General features: G+C 41.3%; 1 protein-coding gene across 2 annotated transcripts in view; it reads left to right on the top strand.

Annotated features, from left to right (window-relative positions):
• Positions 1–363: 363 nt before the first annotated feature.
• Positions 364–12,586, top strand: part of Fam13a (family with sequence similarity 13 member A) — a 91,772-nt gene continuing 79,549 nt past the window's right edge. For both annotated transcript variants that reach the window (XM_021190462.2, XM_029534931.1), the window contains exon 1: positions 364–572. In XM_021190462.2, coding sequence (XP_021046121.1) covers positions 544–572 — 29 coding nt within the window. In that variant the 5' untranslated portion in view covers positions 364–543. The remainder of the gene's footprint in view (positions 573–12,586) is intronic.

Here is a 12,586-nt window from a genome sequence, read left to right as displayed (position 1 = left end):
AAACAAACAAACAAACAAACAACAACAACAAAAAAAACGGGACCTTAAGGGAGGGACCTTAAGGGAGGCTGTCTGTCCTTGACAATGCATTTCCTTGCTGGCTTTCTTGCACTTTGAGCCATGCAGGATTGGGCTCCTCTGCAGTTATTGGTTGCTCTTCACAGACTGACAGACTTGTCTGGAACCTCTCAGAGGAAAGTTTCAGGTTGCTGGGGCTTGCCAAGCCCACTAACCAGCGAGCAGAGCAAAGTGGGGTGGGGACAGAAGGAGGAGCCTGAGAAGCGGGAGGAGGATCAGGAGGAGGAGCAGCCTTTCACACTCCACTGCTCCGCCTCTGATTGGCTCTGGGTTTCAGCTGCTTCGCTGGAACAAAAGGTCAAAGTGGACTGCAGTGTAAATGTGGAGGCAGCCGATAAATATCCTTGCCTGCAGCTGGAGGTGGAGAGGCAGTGTCAGCTGCAGCAGGTTGTGTGTTCCGCGGGTCCTGCAAACAGGGCTTGACTGGAAGGCACTCGGGGATTCCGTGCAGATTCGCACACGAGGATGGCTTGTGAAATCATGCCGCTGCGAAGGTAGTGTTCTCTGCTTCTTATGCTGTTTGGTATTTTCTGGGCAGCGTACTTGGCCAGTGCTCTCGGCATCATTAGTAACAGGCTGCAAACCTTGCAGTCTGTTCTGCACAGTGCTCGTTCCTCAGACCAGATAGAAACATTTAAATAGCGCACGTCTCTTTCACTGACACTTTTGTGTAGTTGCTCATGATTATTGGGTTCAGTTATATCTTCTTTTAATGGAAGCGTATTTAAAACAATACCTCTGCAACCTGAAGCAAAGCGAACTGAATGGGCTTCCAGGGTCTCCAGGCTGTTCGAGCACTTCAGTGGACTCATAGATGGATCTGATTATGTGCTCTCTACGCAAGGACTTTCTTCAAGTATATTGTAGTCATCGGAATAAAGGTTGAGGACAATGTTTTTCCTTGAATAATTCTAGGTAGATTGGTACCCAAGTGACGCTTGGAAAAAAAATAACAAAAAAACAAAGACCAAAAAGGGAAAAAGAAAAAAAAATGCTGTGTAAGAGTGATAGAGCACAGGGTTCTAGCTTTGCTTCTGCGGACTGTGATGGGGGCGGGGTGGGGGTGGGGTCTCTCTGAGTCCTATAGAAATAAATAAAGGTAACTGTAAATAGCTCTGCCTGTTAGGAAGCACTCTGCTGGTGAAGTAGAAAGAGTGCTGTGTCCTGACAAGTTAAAGCCACTACAGAAATCACTGAGTCCTGTCCCCACAGAAAGTCTGAGCCGCCCAAGGTCACAGCTCATAGTTTAAAAACTTAAACTTGTGCTAATCATATGGTCACATTTGAATTGCAATTACTTAGGGATAGTGACATTTGACTTCATATATATGTTTCATTTACAGTTTTCTATGTAAAACGGTATTGTCAAAAATCAGACAGTAATGGCAATTTATTGAAAATACTTAGGTGAAATGAATTTACTGAAAAGAAACACTCCCATGGATATTTTGTTTGTGCTTGAACAACAACTATGACTTTAAAAGTGTATTGTTCTTCGTAAAGGGGTTCCTGCAGGCTAGCTGTGGTGGGAGCCAGTGTGGTTGTTTTTCTTTTGCTGTCCTGGCATGTCCACTGTAATAGGAACTTGATGTGGTATTCAGAGCACCTTATCAGAAAAATTGATACTTAATGCAGAAGAAAGTGCTGTGTAGAGTAATCTATAATTTTACATTGATTTGGTGGGAAAGTCCTCATGCTTGAAATTTCTAAAAGAACAAAACTAATGTACACTTTTTGGAGTTTTAATATCTAATTGTAAGGTTGGGAACTTTCGTCCTTACAATGATGTCAGTCCTCAAGAGCTCTAAGCAGGTTGTGTTTTAGATTAAAAAGTATTGGCCATTACTAAGCCCCGTTGTAGCTACACGATAATAAAATGCCTGCTATGCAGAGCAAAAACGACCATGTGTGTTCCTGAAAACTATTTTACATTGTTGGTCGCTATAGTGAACCTAGAAATCTCACAGTGTGCATTGAAGAATGCTGAGTCATGACTTTTGTCTCTCTGGTCACTCCTCACCAGCTCACTGTGCACTCAATGTCCCCTTACTTCCAAGCTCGGGGGCTGGGGAGGAGGGTTGATTGATCCCCTAGCAATCTTCATTGCAGTTTATTTCTGCTTTTGATTATACACTTCTTGAAGACAACGGCCAGGTGTATATGATGAGGCTTTCTGCACAGAGGTCCCTTATGAGCCTAAGTGTTTATGCCGACTCGCTCATGCTCTTGTAGAGTGTCTCTTCAACTCTCAGGCCAATGTCTTTGGCTGTTGTTCTTCATGTCATTGCTGAGGATTCCATCCTCAGTCTACCCAAAGGAGAGAGTTTATAGACTCGTGCTGAGTTTCAGAGTGCCAGAGTTCTTGAAACTGAATTGAAATAAATAGGTAAAATATTAGCTTTAAACAAGAAGTAAAGCAATTCATGGTGAATATTGCATTGAAAATACTGGTGTGAATTCTAGTTAATGATTATAGCTTGTAGAAATCTATTGACAGCTGGTCCGTGTAGTAATCTAACACTATGCTGCCTAACACTGGCACATAGCATATTTAATATCATGGCCTTATGGGAAGTATTCTTTTCAGTTTTGCCTGTTCAAACAAAACTTACAACACTGTTTAATGTTTTCTCCTTGATCAAACACTGCCGCCCTGCCAGTGAGGAAATTAAGACACAAGTTCTGCTGTCCCACACTAGTGAGGACGCAGAAACATCACCGGGCAATTGCAATGCCATGCGGTAAATTCTGTAATACACAGCAAGATTAGAGTAATAACAGATGCACCTCCATGGATACGTTTCACCCTGTGTTTTATTCAACCTCATCTACGTGTCTGATGTTATTAGAGGGTACACTTGTACTGTAATGTCTACCTAAGTTATAATTTTCATAGATGACTTTTTAGCCTCCCTTTGCATACCTTCCGAAGGTGTGGAGAATATTTTGATACTACTGATTTATAACTGAGATGAGAATGCACACCAAGTTAAAGAGTGAGAATGATTTAAAGCACCTTGGTCCTCTTTCCAGTCTTCTGTTTTCTGTGGAGTTTCCAGCATAGGCTTGACTCAGACACGCGTGGGCTTCAGTGAGAGCTTGGTAGAGGCTGAGTGTTCGATTTCTGTCCCTTTGTAAAGTTCTCACTTCTTACACTTCATTTTAAATGACCTAAATTAAAAATAGAGTCTTATTAGGTCCTAAAAAAATAATCAAATTGTCTCACATTTTTATTTTTTTAAAGATTTTTATTTATAGTTTAATTGTTTGAGGGACAGAGATACGCATGTACCTTTGGAGGTCAAAAAAAAAAAAAAATGGATCCCCTGGGGCTCGAGTTACATGTGATTAGGAGCTGAGAACTGGACTCCTATCCTCTGCAACCTCTTCCCCAGTTATGTTTAAAGACTCTAAAATATTTGCATCTTTCTTACAGTTCATGATAAAACAACACTTTATGGTCTTCCCTATCTGTAAGGGCCTTTGAGATAAACAATATGAGGGGAGTAAGAATTGAAAAGAAAGTGAGATTTTCCCCTATGGTGACTAATGTGGTTGCATTTTTATCAGATCCCAAGTCAGCTGACAGCTCAGCTCTTTGAGAGATTCACCTTCTATCAGTGTTGCTTTCCCCAAAACAAGTAGGTGTGGATCTCTACCAACATATTTCCTGAGAGAGACGCACCAAAGCATGCCCAGATACAAAGGCTTTATCTAGACCTTCACCAAATCAGTTTTCATTTCAGAACAGTACTTGGATTTGCTAGATTAACTTCCCAATAGCCCCTCAGTCAGTTTATCTGCACGAAGGGTAATATGGAAGATCATTAGTGTTTGGGATTTGGCTTCCTCTTTTAAATGTTTAGGCATCTTCATGCTTGGGTAAGCATCAAGTGCAAGCCTGTGTTGAATTACTAAGTGAGACGTGGCGGTTCATAATGTCTATGGAAGCCTCTTTTTCATCATTTCATCCAGAGTATTATAATAGCTTGAATATTAGTTTTTCAAGGGTGAAACACGTAAGAAATTTAAGTTTCAGTGGACTTCAAAGAAGACTTAAAGCAACATAATTAATTAGCATATATTAATGATTCAACATTTAAAACCTTGCTGAAACTTCCTCTCAGTGGAACATATCTGGCCCGTAAATGTTGGTCCTTCAGCAAGTGCATCAACATTGACAATAGGAAGACATTTGAGTTCACTGGTAAAAACCTAAGTCACATGGATCCCGAGCTGCTGTGTGGTGTTAGAGAGCCCCCTGCTGCTTGTGGAGGTGATGCCTAATTTGGCTGGTATTACTAACCACCCTGCCTGCCAGCCCAATATAAGGAGTTAAAGGCTACCTCACTTCAGACCTGTGTGGGTCGTATATCTGAATTTATTATTTATTGATGATATAGCCTGTGTTTGATAATAACAAACTTCAAAGAAAAACAGACCTATAATCACTGCATGGTTACTTCCTTACCTGTAGAGCAGAAATGTTTGCCAATTACTCATATAAAGAAGGTAATTTGGCCAGACATAGTGGTATATACCTTTAACCCCATCACTTGGGAGGTAGAGACAGGAGGGTCTCTGTGAGTTCAAGGCCACCTGGTCTGCATACTGAGCTCCGGTACAGACAGAAATAATAGATCTTTTGACCCTTTCTCAAAAAACAAAACAAAACTACTAAAGCAAGGATGTTGTTTTTCAGCATTTAGTGCTTGGGGTTGTGCAAGTATGAGGACCTGGGTCAGGAACCTCGGCACTATAGTGACTCTCTAGCTTTCAGCATATTTGCAGAATTGTGCATCAACTGTAGACATTTTCATCACCTAGAAAGAGACCCACTAGTTAGCTTTCAGTATCATCTCCTTGCTAGGTGCTCTCTCATACCCTTGTTTCTATGGACCTCTCTTTTCTGGTACGGAATCCGAACGGTACGGCTGCATCACATGTTGCACCGTATTACTGGCTTCTTTCCCTTTGATGTTTTCAAACTTCATCCACATTATATATGGCAGGTACCAGTTCTTAGTTCCTTTTTATGGCTGAATATTATTCTGATATAAGTATATCAAATTTTGGTAATTTATTCTATAGTTCATGGATCTTTCACCCTTCTTTTCTTAATGTTTAAATACTTAATTGATTTTCTTCTTTTGTTTTTTTGTTTTTTACTGTTTGACAGTTTCATATATTTATATAATGAATTTTACTCATATGCAGAAGTAGCACTGGAGAACCCTGAAAATATGGTCTCTTCTTTAGGACCAGAAAGATCCTTAGGGGTTTTCTAAATCTCTTTTTATTCTCTGTGTGGCTAAACTCAAACTCATGGAAACAAAATAGTTGCCTAGTCAAGGACATATAAACATTAAACATATGCAAAATCCCTACTGAGAAATGAAAATAAAAGCCATTTATATACAAAACTGATCATCATGGTGTGTGTGGGGGGGATTAACAGCAGAATTAAGGGGGAAGACATTGTTCCCCCCCCCAAACCCACTAAGCAGTAAAGGGAAGTGACCTGCTCAACCTGTTCCCAGAAGCTTGGAGGTCTGTAAGATAGACACTGTACTAGAGACTGAAAGTAACTCTGTGGCCATAGATGACCCCTGTGTCATGATCATTGTACACTTGAACTGAAGACCATAGCCAATATTAGTGGAAACATCAAAACATTATTATCCACATAATTCCAAAAGGTTTCCATTACAAATGGTGGAAATATTTATACCAAAATATTGCAAATAATGTATTCAGTTAGTTTATATATATATATATATATATATATATATATAAACTATATGTGTGTATATACAAATACATATACACACATATACACACATATACAAAGGAAACACATTTGGAAGGTTACCTCCATTAGAATACTCCAACATTTTCCCTAAGCAGGTTTTAGTGCATTTCCTGTAATTATTATAACTGTTCATTTAGAAAAAACAAAAGCACTATTTTATATGCTTATCAAAATTTGAGGTTCTCTTCTAGTTCTTTCTATGTTATAAGATAATAATGAGTGATCTTGTTTTATAGCCAGCCATCTGGAACTATTTCTACCTTGTTATATTATAACATAAGGAAGACTTGTTCAAAAGAGCTAATGGGTGTGGGGGAGTACTTAGTCCAAGTACTTCCATTCATTTGTAATGGAAACCCTTCGGAATTATGTGGAGAATAATTCCTCTCATTCCTAGTACAGGAGCACTGTTTTGTAGCGGGGAAGCTCTTCGCCATCCTCATGAGTAATCAGCTAGAAACCAGGGGGGTCTTAGGAGCCGGGTTCCGTTTGGACTCCATTGATTCTCCTCAGTAGACACACCAACATGGGACTCCCTCGTTCCAAATTGCATGAAGTGTTTTCAGAGTGCACAACCTGGCAGGGATTCACTGGAGGAGATTGCAGCATTCATTTTATGCATGAGGATGGCAGGTGAACTTTATTGGCACCTAGTATACATTCATACACTTAAAAGTTTCTGAGTGACTCTCTTGAGCGATGTGATTTTTTTTTTCCTGGCACAGATTTGCCTGTATGTCTTCACATTTAATAGTCCTTCCAAATCCCACATTGTCACCTTGAGACTACACTCTAAAACCAGTTTGGTCTCCTTCATTGACAGCAGATTTATAATTAGTATTGCCAAACCAGCAAATACTATATCCCAGGAACAAAAACAACCTTTTCTCCTCACGTTTTAAGATCAAATACATTACAACCTCATACAAATCTTCCCAAACACAAGTTGTTTTAGTCTCAACTTGAAAAAGATGTGTTGGTGGGAAGAGCGGGCCTGGTCAACTGTAGTTAAAAGAGATGTGGACTCCTGAGAGGGTTGTGGGGGTTTTTTGGTTTTTTGTTTTTTGTTTTTTGTTTGTTTGTTTGTTTTTAAGTTGGAGCACCTATGTAATTAAATAGGAATAGAGAGTGGGCAGGGTTGAGAGTTGAGAGAGAAAGTTCCTAAGGGCTTCGGAAAGCATAAAATAGAAATAAAGAATAAAACTCAGAAAACAGCTTTACCAAGAACTAACATGAAGAGCTAGATAGACTTGGTCACATCACATGGAATGTATGGAGCTAACACAAAGGACAGATGGTTTTGCAAAGGCAGTGAGCAAAACGGTGACACAAAAGAGTTACTTCACTGTCAAGGTGAAAATGAGCTCTGAAACCAAGTTAGGAACCAGACTCTGGCCAGATCACACCATCACACACTGCACAGACCACTCACACCCTCACACACTGCACAGACCACTCACACACGGCACAGACCAGTCACACCATCACATAGTGCACAGACCACTCACACTGTCACACACTGCACAGACCACCCACACCATCACACACTGCANACCACCCACACCATCACACACTGCACAGACCACTCACACTGTCACACACTGCACAGACCACCCACACCATCACACACTGCACAGACCACTCACACCATCACACACTGCACAGACCACTTACACACTGTGATGTTTTTCTAAGTGACTTTTATTCACTTTCATCTCCTTCATTTAACAAACATTCAGGTGCCCCTCTCCCATTGTTGTCTGGGGCCACTGTGCCAGGCCACTGCTGCTTATAGTGCTGCTCCCATCAGCATCATGTTGTTTCCCATTGCTTCTCGAGGCCTCCGAAGTCCATTGTCTTTCCACGTGGGAGTAGTTCGCCTTCTACCCACCCTCTTTTCCCCTCTAGTGCCTATGTGGCCGTTGGAATTTAGTGTGGCTTGTTTCACGAGTCTCACCAAACTTACCAGTGCTACAGAGGCCAAGTGTTAGAGAGAGTGCAAGGACAGACAGCATCTTATTGGTCTTCCTTGGATGTGTTTATATCATTTGACTGTGATTGATTCGAGTCATTGCTGTTACTTTCCTCTGAGGATGCCTGAGGGGTGAAGGAGACAGTGTGTGTAAACTCTTAGCACAAAAGCCTGGCCTGTGGTGAGCTTTCAGTCAGCAATGGTTGCTTAGCCCTGCCTGTGGGTTTTGTGACGCTTGCCATTACATCTTAGGAGCCTGTGCATCTTTAGTACTTGTCAATGGTTCGATCAAATAGTCTTTCAAAATGAGTGCCTGTGCAGGTCAATGCGGAGCTCACACTTCTTCCTCTGTGCTGCTCATCACTTAAGCCTAGTTCAGAATCACAGTAGTGCTTCAAGTTACCTGGGCAGTCCTCCCCAGGAGGGAGGGGCAGAGGGGTGAGGGATGAAGGACAGTGACTGAGAGAATGATTGGCAGTACCTTCTGCAAATCTCTCACCATCTCCAAAACTCTCACATGCAGATTTCACCATTTGCGAGATTATAAACCTATTAAAACTCAGTTAACAAATCATTGAAGTTTTGTACTAATAGTAAAAATTGGCAGAACTTATTCTTTCTGTCTTCTCTCTGAAAATATCTACCTACTGTTCTGTTTCAGTGACTAGGGTTGAATATATTTTAACTTAATAACTAATGTTCCAAAAATATTTGCCTATCACCTAAGCTCAGCTGTTAATGATAAAGTTTCTATTGGGTTTTGTACTCTAGCTTACTGCCTCACTGAGGGGATCTTTGTATTCTTACAGAAGGACAGTAGCCATCACACTCCTGGTCAAGGCCTCAATGGCACATAAAATCTTCTAGCTGCATTGAAAACCACTTTGAAATAAACTAAGAATTTCTTTAAGTTCCAAACAACCTTTGGAATTTCAGTAAAATGAAATTGCTTTCTTTTCCTGTTCTCAAGCCAGAACAAATACTGGTGAGGCCATATTCAAACATCACCTTTCTGAATATATCCTCTTCTAGGTTCCACACACCACAGGGTAGTGTTTACATTGCAGGTGTAATGACGGAACTCCTGCCTCTAATTGTACAGTTGGAGAAAAGACACTGCTTTCTTTTCCTTAAGTAAGGATGGAAGGAAACCAGACTACAGTCCAATCCAACTAATTTTTGCAAAGGACAAGACCATTTAAAGTAGTCAGCCTACAGATTCCTGGGAGTGTTCTAATTGTCTAAATTGATCTCACAAATGATAAATAGTGTACATCTTAAAAATATTTAACAAAAGTTTTGTTTGAACAGTTGCCAAATCTTGATGCTGTTTCTATTCAGCAGCCATTTACTGGCAGTATACTAGGCACCTGGCTAGGTGCTAGAGCACCAAGATAAAGACACATCCCTGCGGTGAGACAAACTTGAGAGCCCAGCTTACACCGCTGTGCACTGTTGTGAAGCTGTGAGCAGTGTCTGGGGACCTGTTGCTGAAGAAGCAGCTCCCTTCCAGGGTCCTGGCAAAGCCTTCCCAGGTTAGATGGCCCTTGAGATAAAACTCAAAACATTCAGTAAGCAGAGAGAGGTGTGGGGTAGGAAGGAGGAATAATGTGTGCAAAAGGAGAAGGTTACAAAGTCCTGTGAGAAAAGTCTCCTTCCAGAAGCACAGAGGGCTGAAGTGGGAGGAATTCGATGTGCCAGGCTTCAGTTTTTGGATTTTACCCAGATGCAGAGGGGAAGCAGAAAAGGCTGAGGGTGAATTAGTGTGGACAGCAGGGGCTGAGTAGTGCCACTATGGAAGAGTGCTGGGAAACTGGACCAACCAACCGGGCCAGAAGCAATAGGTGTGGAGAAGCTATGGAGGAGGGAGGGGGAATGCATGCATGAAGCTTAGTGACTTTCCAAAGAACAGTTGGCTTGTTAATGCCATCTAAAGACTGTACCAAGAGTGAGAGGTCCTGTTGTGTTGTGGCCTGTAAACAAGTCTCAGCTCCTGGGGGAAAACAATGTCAAACCAGTTAGCAGGTAGCTGTGGTTTACATCTCACCTTCTGAGCAGAAGGACACTTCCACCTCCCCACTCCTAGATAAGAGCTCCACTCCCTTCCTGTTGCATGCAGCTACCCTCAACCCTGCTCAATTCCTTAGCCATCACAAGCTCTAAACAGACAACCAGAGCTAAACAGGTTGTGAGGGAATAGAATAAAACTGGAATAGAATGAGACAGTTCTCAGTTCCTTATAGAAGTAATAAATTGTTCTTTGATTATTTTCTTAATACAGTGTCTTGCCCAAGCTGCCCTCAAACTTCTTATGTAGGAAAGTCTGGAGCTGCTGATCCTGACTACACGTTCCTGCGTGATGGAATTGCAGGCATGTGCTGTCTGTGTCCGCTGGCTTTATTCATGTCACACAGTATACAAGAACTCTCAGCCATAACCTGATGGCACTTATAAGGCCAGTTAACAAGTCAGGACGCTCATTTTGCATACTTCTACTTTATATTTGTACAACTGTTTTACAGCCCATGGAACATACCCAAGCAAAGTAAGAACTTGATGGCGTTTGTGCCAGAGTATGTATGTGAATATGCAATGTAGGAAACCTGTGAGAGTAGTTCAGCAGAGTGAGTCCCTTGGTGGGGTCTTAAGTACACACTTGGAAGAAAAATCCAGTGTCAGTGTGATTCCCGAGGAAAGCTTATCTTTTCTTTGAGCGCTCACCTTTTTGCAAAGTTGGGCATGTTCAAATTAAGAAGAACTTGAAAACAAATAAGCAAACAAAAAGAACAAATATTTTAGTTAGTGTACAGGTTTATGAGGACTTGTGAATTCCCAATTTCTACACATGGTCACATCCTGAAGTTCAGGACTTCTGTGTGTATTTTCCAAATAGTGAATTACACACACACACACACACACACACACACACACACACACACACACACCCTTCAAATTTCCACCCACAGTAAAGACAACAGTAGCTCTCCCTGGGTTTTAAGCTAACTAGCAGAGTGCTTGCTGAGCTCAGGAACCCAGTCTCTAGGTTCTGATGGAGTACCACCAGAGGGGAAGATGGGGAGAAGGATGAGGGAGAAAGGAAGATGAGGAAAAAGATGACAATAAGGAGAGAAAGGAAGAAGAAGAAAGAGGAGGAGGAGGAGAAGGAGGAGGAGGAGGAGGAGGAGGAGGAGGAGGAGGAGGAGGAGGAGGAGGAGGAGGAGGAGGAGGAGAAAGTCTTTCCTATGATATTGGAATAAAAAAATCTTAAATCTTGGAAAGTATTTTGTTCCTCCATTTTGCTAGACAGATACCACCATTCAGCATTGGTTAAGCTCTCTTATATTTGCACTTCTTCCTTGGTGAGAGAAAGCCATTACTCCTTGGAAGAAGGTAACTTGTGTTTCTCTGGGCTGTGTGTTGCATTCTTAGTAAAAACACAGGCAGAAAACTGTAAAGTTGCTGCTTAGGCTTAAAAGACAAAATCGTAAACAGCTCCTCAAATTACAGCCACCAACGTTTAGCTACAAACTGATTGTAAACTTTTAAACTCATTTTCCAAAAAGCATAGGGACTTTATGTGCTTTGTATGTCGTTTGTTTTCTGTACTTGAGTGGGATCAACCTCAAAATCTAAACAGCAGAACAACATTGGGCGCCTGGCCGCCCGGTTGTCATGGCCCGTGGTCATTGTCCACGAGAGGACAAACAGAGGCCACTCGAGTAAGCACAGCACTTCATAAGAGGGCGGGGAGAAAGCCAGCATCATTTCCTTCCTGTTCGCAAGGAAGACTTCTCTGAGTAGCGCTTGGTGGGGAGCCTCCGGGAAAATCTGACTTCCTGAAAGATTTGCTTAGCGCTCCCTTTTCACTTGCAGCTCCCTTCCTCTTCCACCTTTGCCCTTTTTCTTTAAGATCTTACAAGTGGTTTTCCTCATTTCTAGAAAGAGTGGAACCCGATTCTTACCATTTCAGTATCCAAGAAACACTTAAAAAAAAATCTCCAGGGGCTGGTGAGATGGCTCAGTGGGTAAGAGCACCCGACTGCTCTTCCAAAGGTCCAGAGTTCAAATCCCAGTCAACCACATGGTGGCTCATAACCATCTGTAACAAGATATGACGCCCTCTTCTGGAGTGTCTGAAGGCAGCTACAGTGTACTTACATATAATAAATAAATAAATTTAAAAAAAAAATCTCCAGTCTTAACTTCATTGAGACTACATTTAAAGAGTGAAGATGAATATGTAAACTATGTTAATTTTCCGGTAATCAGCCACTTTAAGAGATTAGAAAGTAGAATATTTTGGATTGCTTGTGTTAACATTCAATTTTGACACTGAGTGGGACAGCAGTTTGAAAATGCATCTGAATACCCTAGTCTGGGAATTCTCCCAACAGCTTTTAGGTTTTGGTTTGACTTATTTATTTGTTTGGTTGGTTTGGTTTTCGTTGGTTTGTTTGTTTCCCACATAAAACACCATGCTGTTTCTGTTTCTAGTTAACTTACTGTCCGGTGATCTGGATAGACCCTGCATTCTGTGGTTCCAAGCTCATGAAAAGATTCCAAGGGTGGGTGCCATTTACGTATACGATTCATCAATACTGGCTGTAGTGAGTCCAGAAGAGTCCACTAAAACCCTGATATCTGAGTTATTGCCATTCCAGTTGTAACTACTTTTTATTATTATTATTATTATTATTATTATTATTATTATTATTATTATTATT

This window comes from Mus pahari, chromosome 2, assembly GCF_900095145.1.
Source record: "Mus pahari chromosome 2, PAHARI_EIJ_v1.1, whole genome shotgun sequence".
NCBI classification, from domain to species: domain Eukaryota; kingdom Metazoa; phylum Chordata; class Mammalia; order Rodentia; family Muridae; genus Mus; species Mus pahari.
Note: the sequence above shows the minus strand (reverse complement) of the source record. Positions and strands in the feature narration are given on the sequence as shown.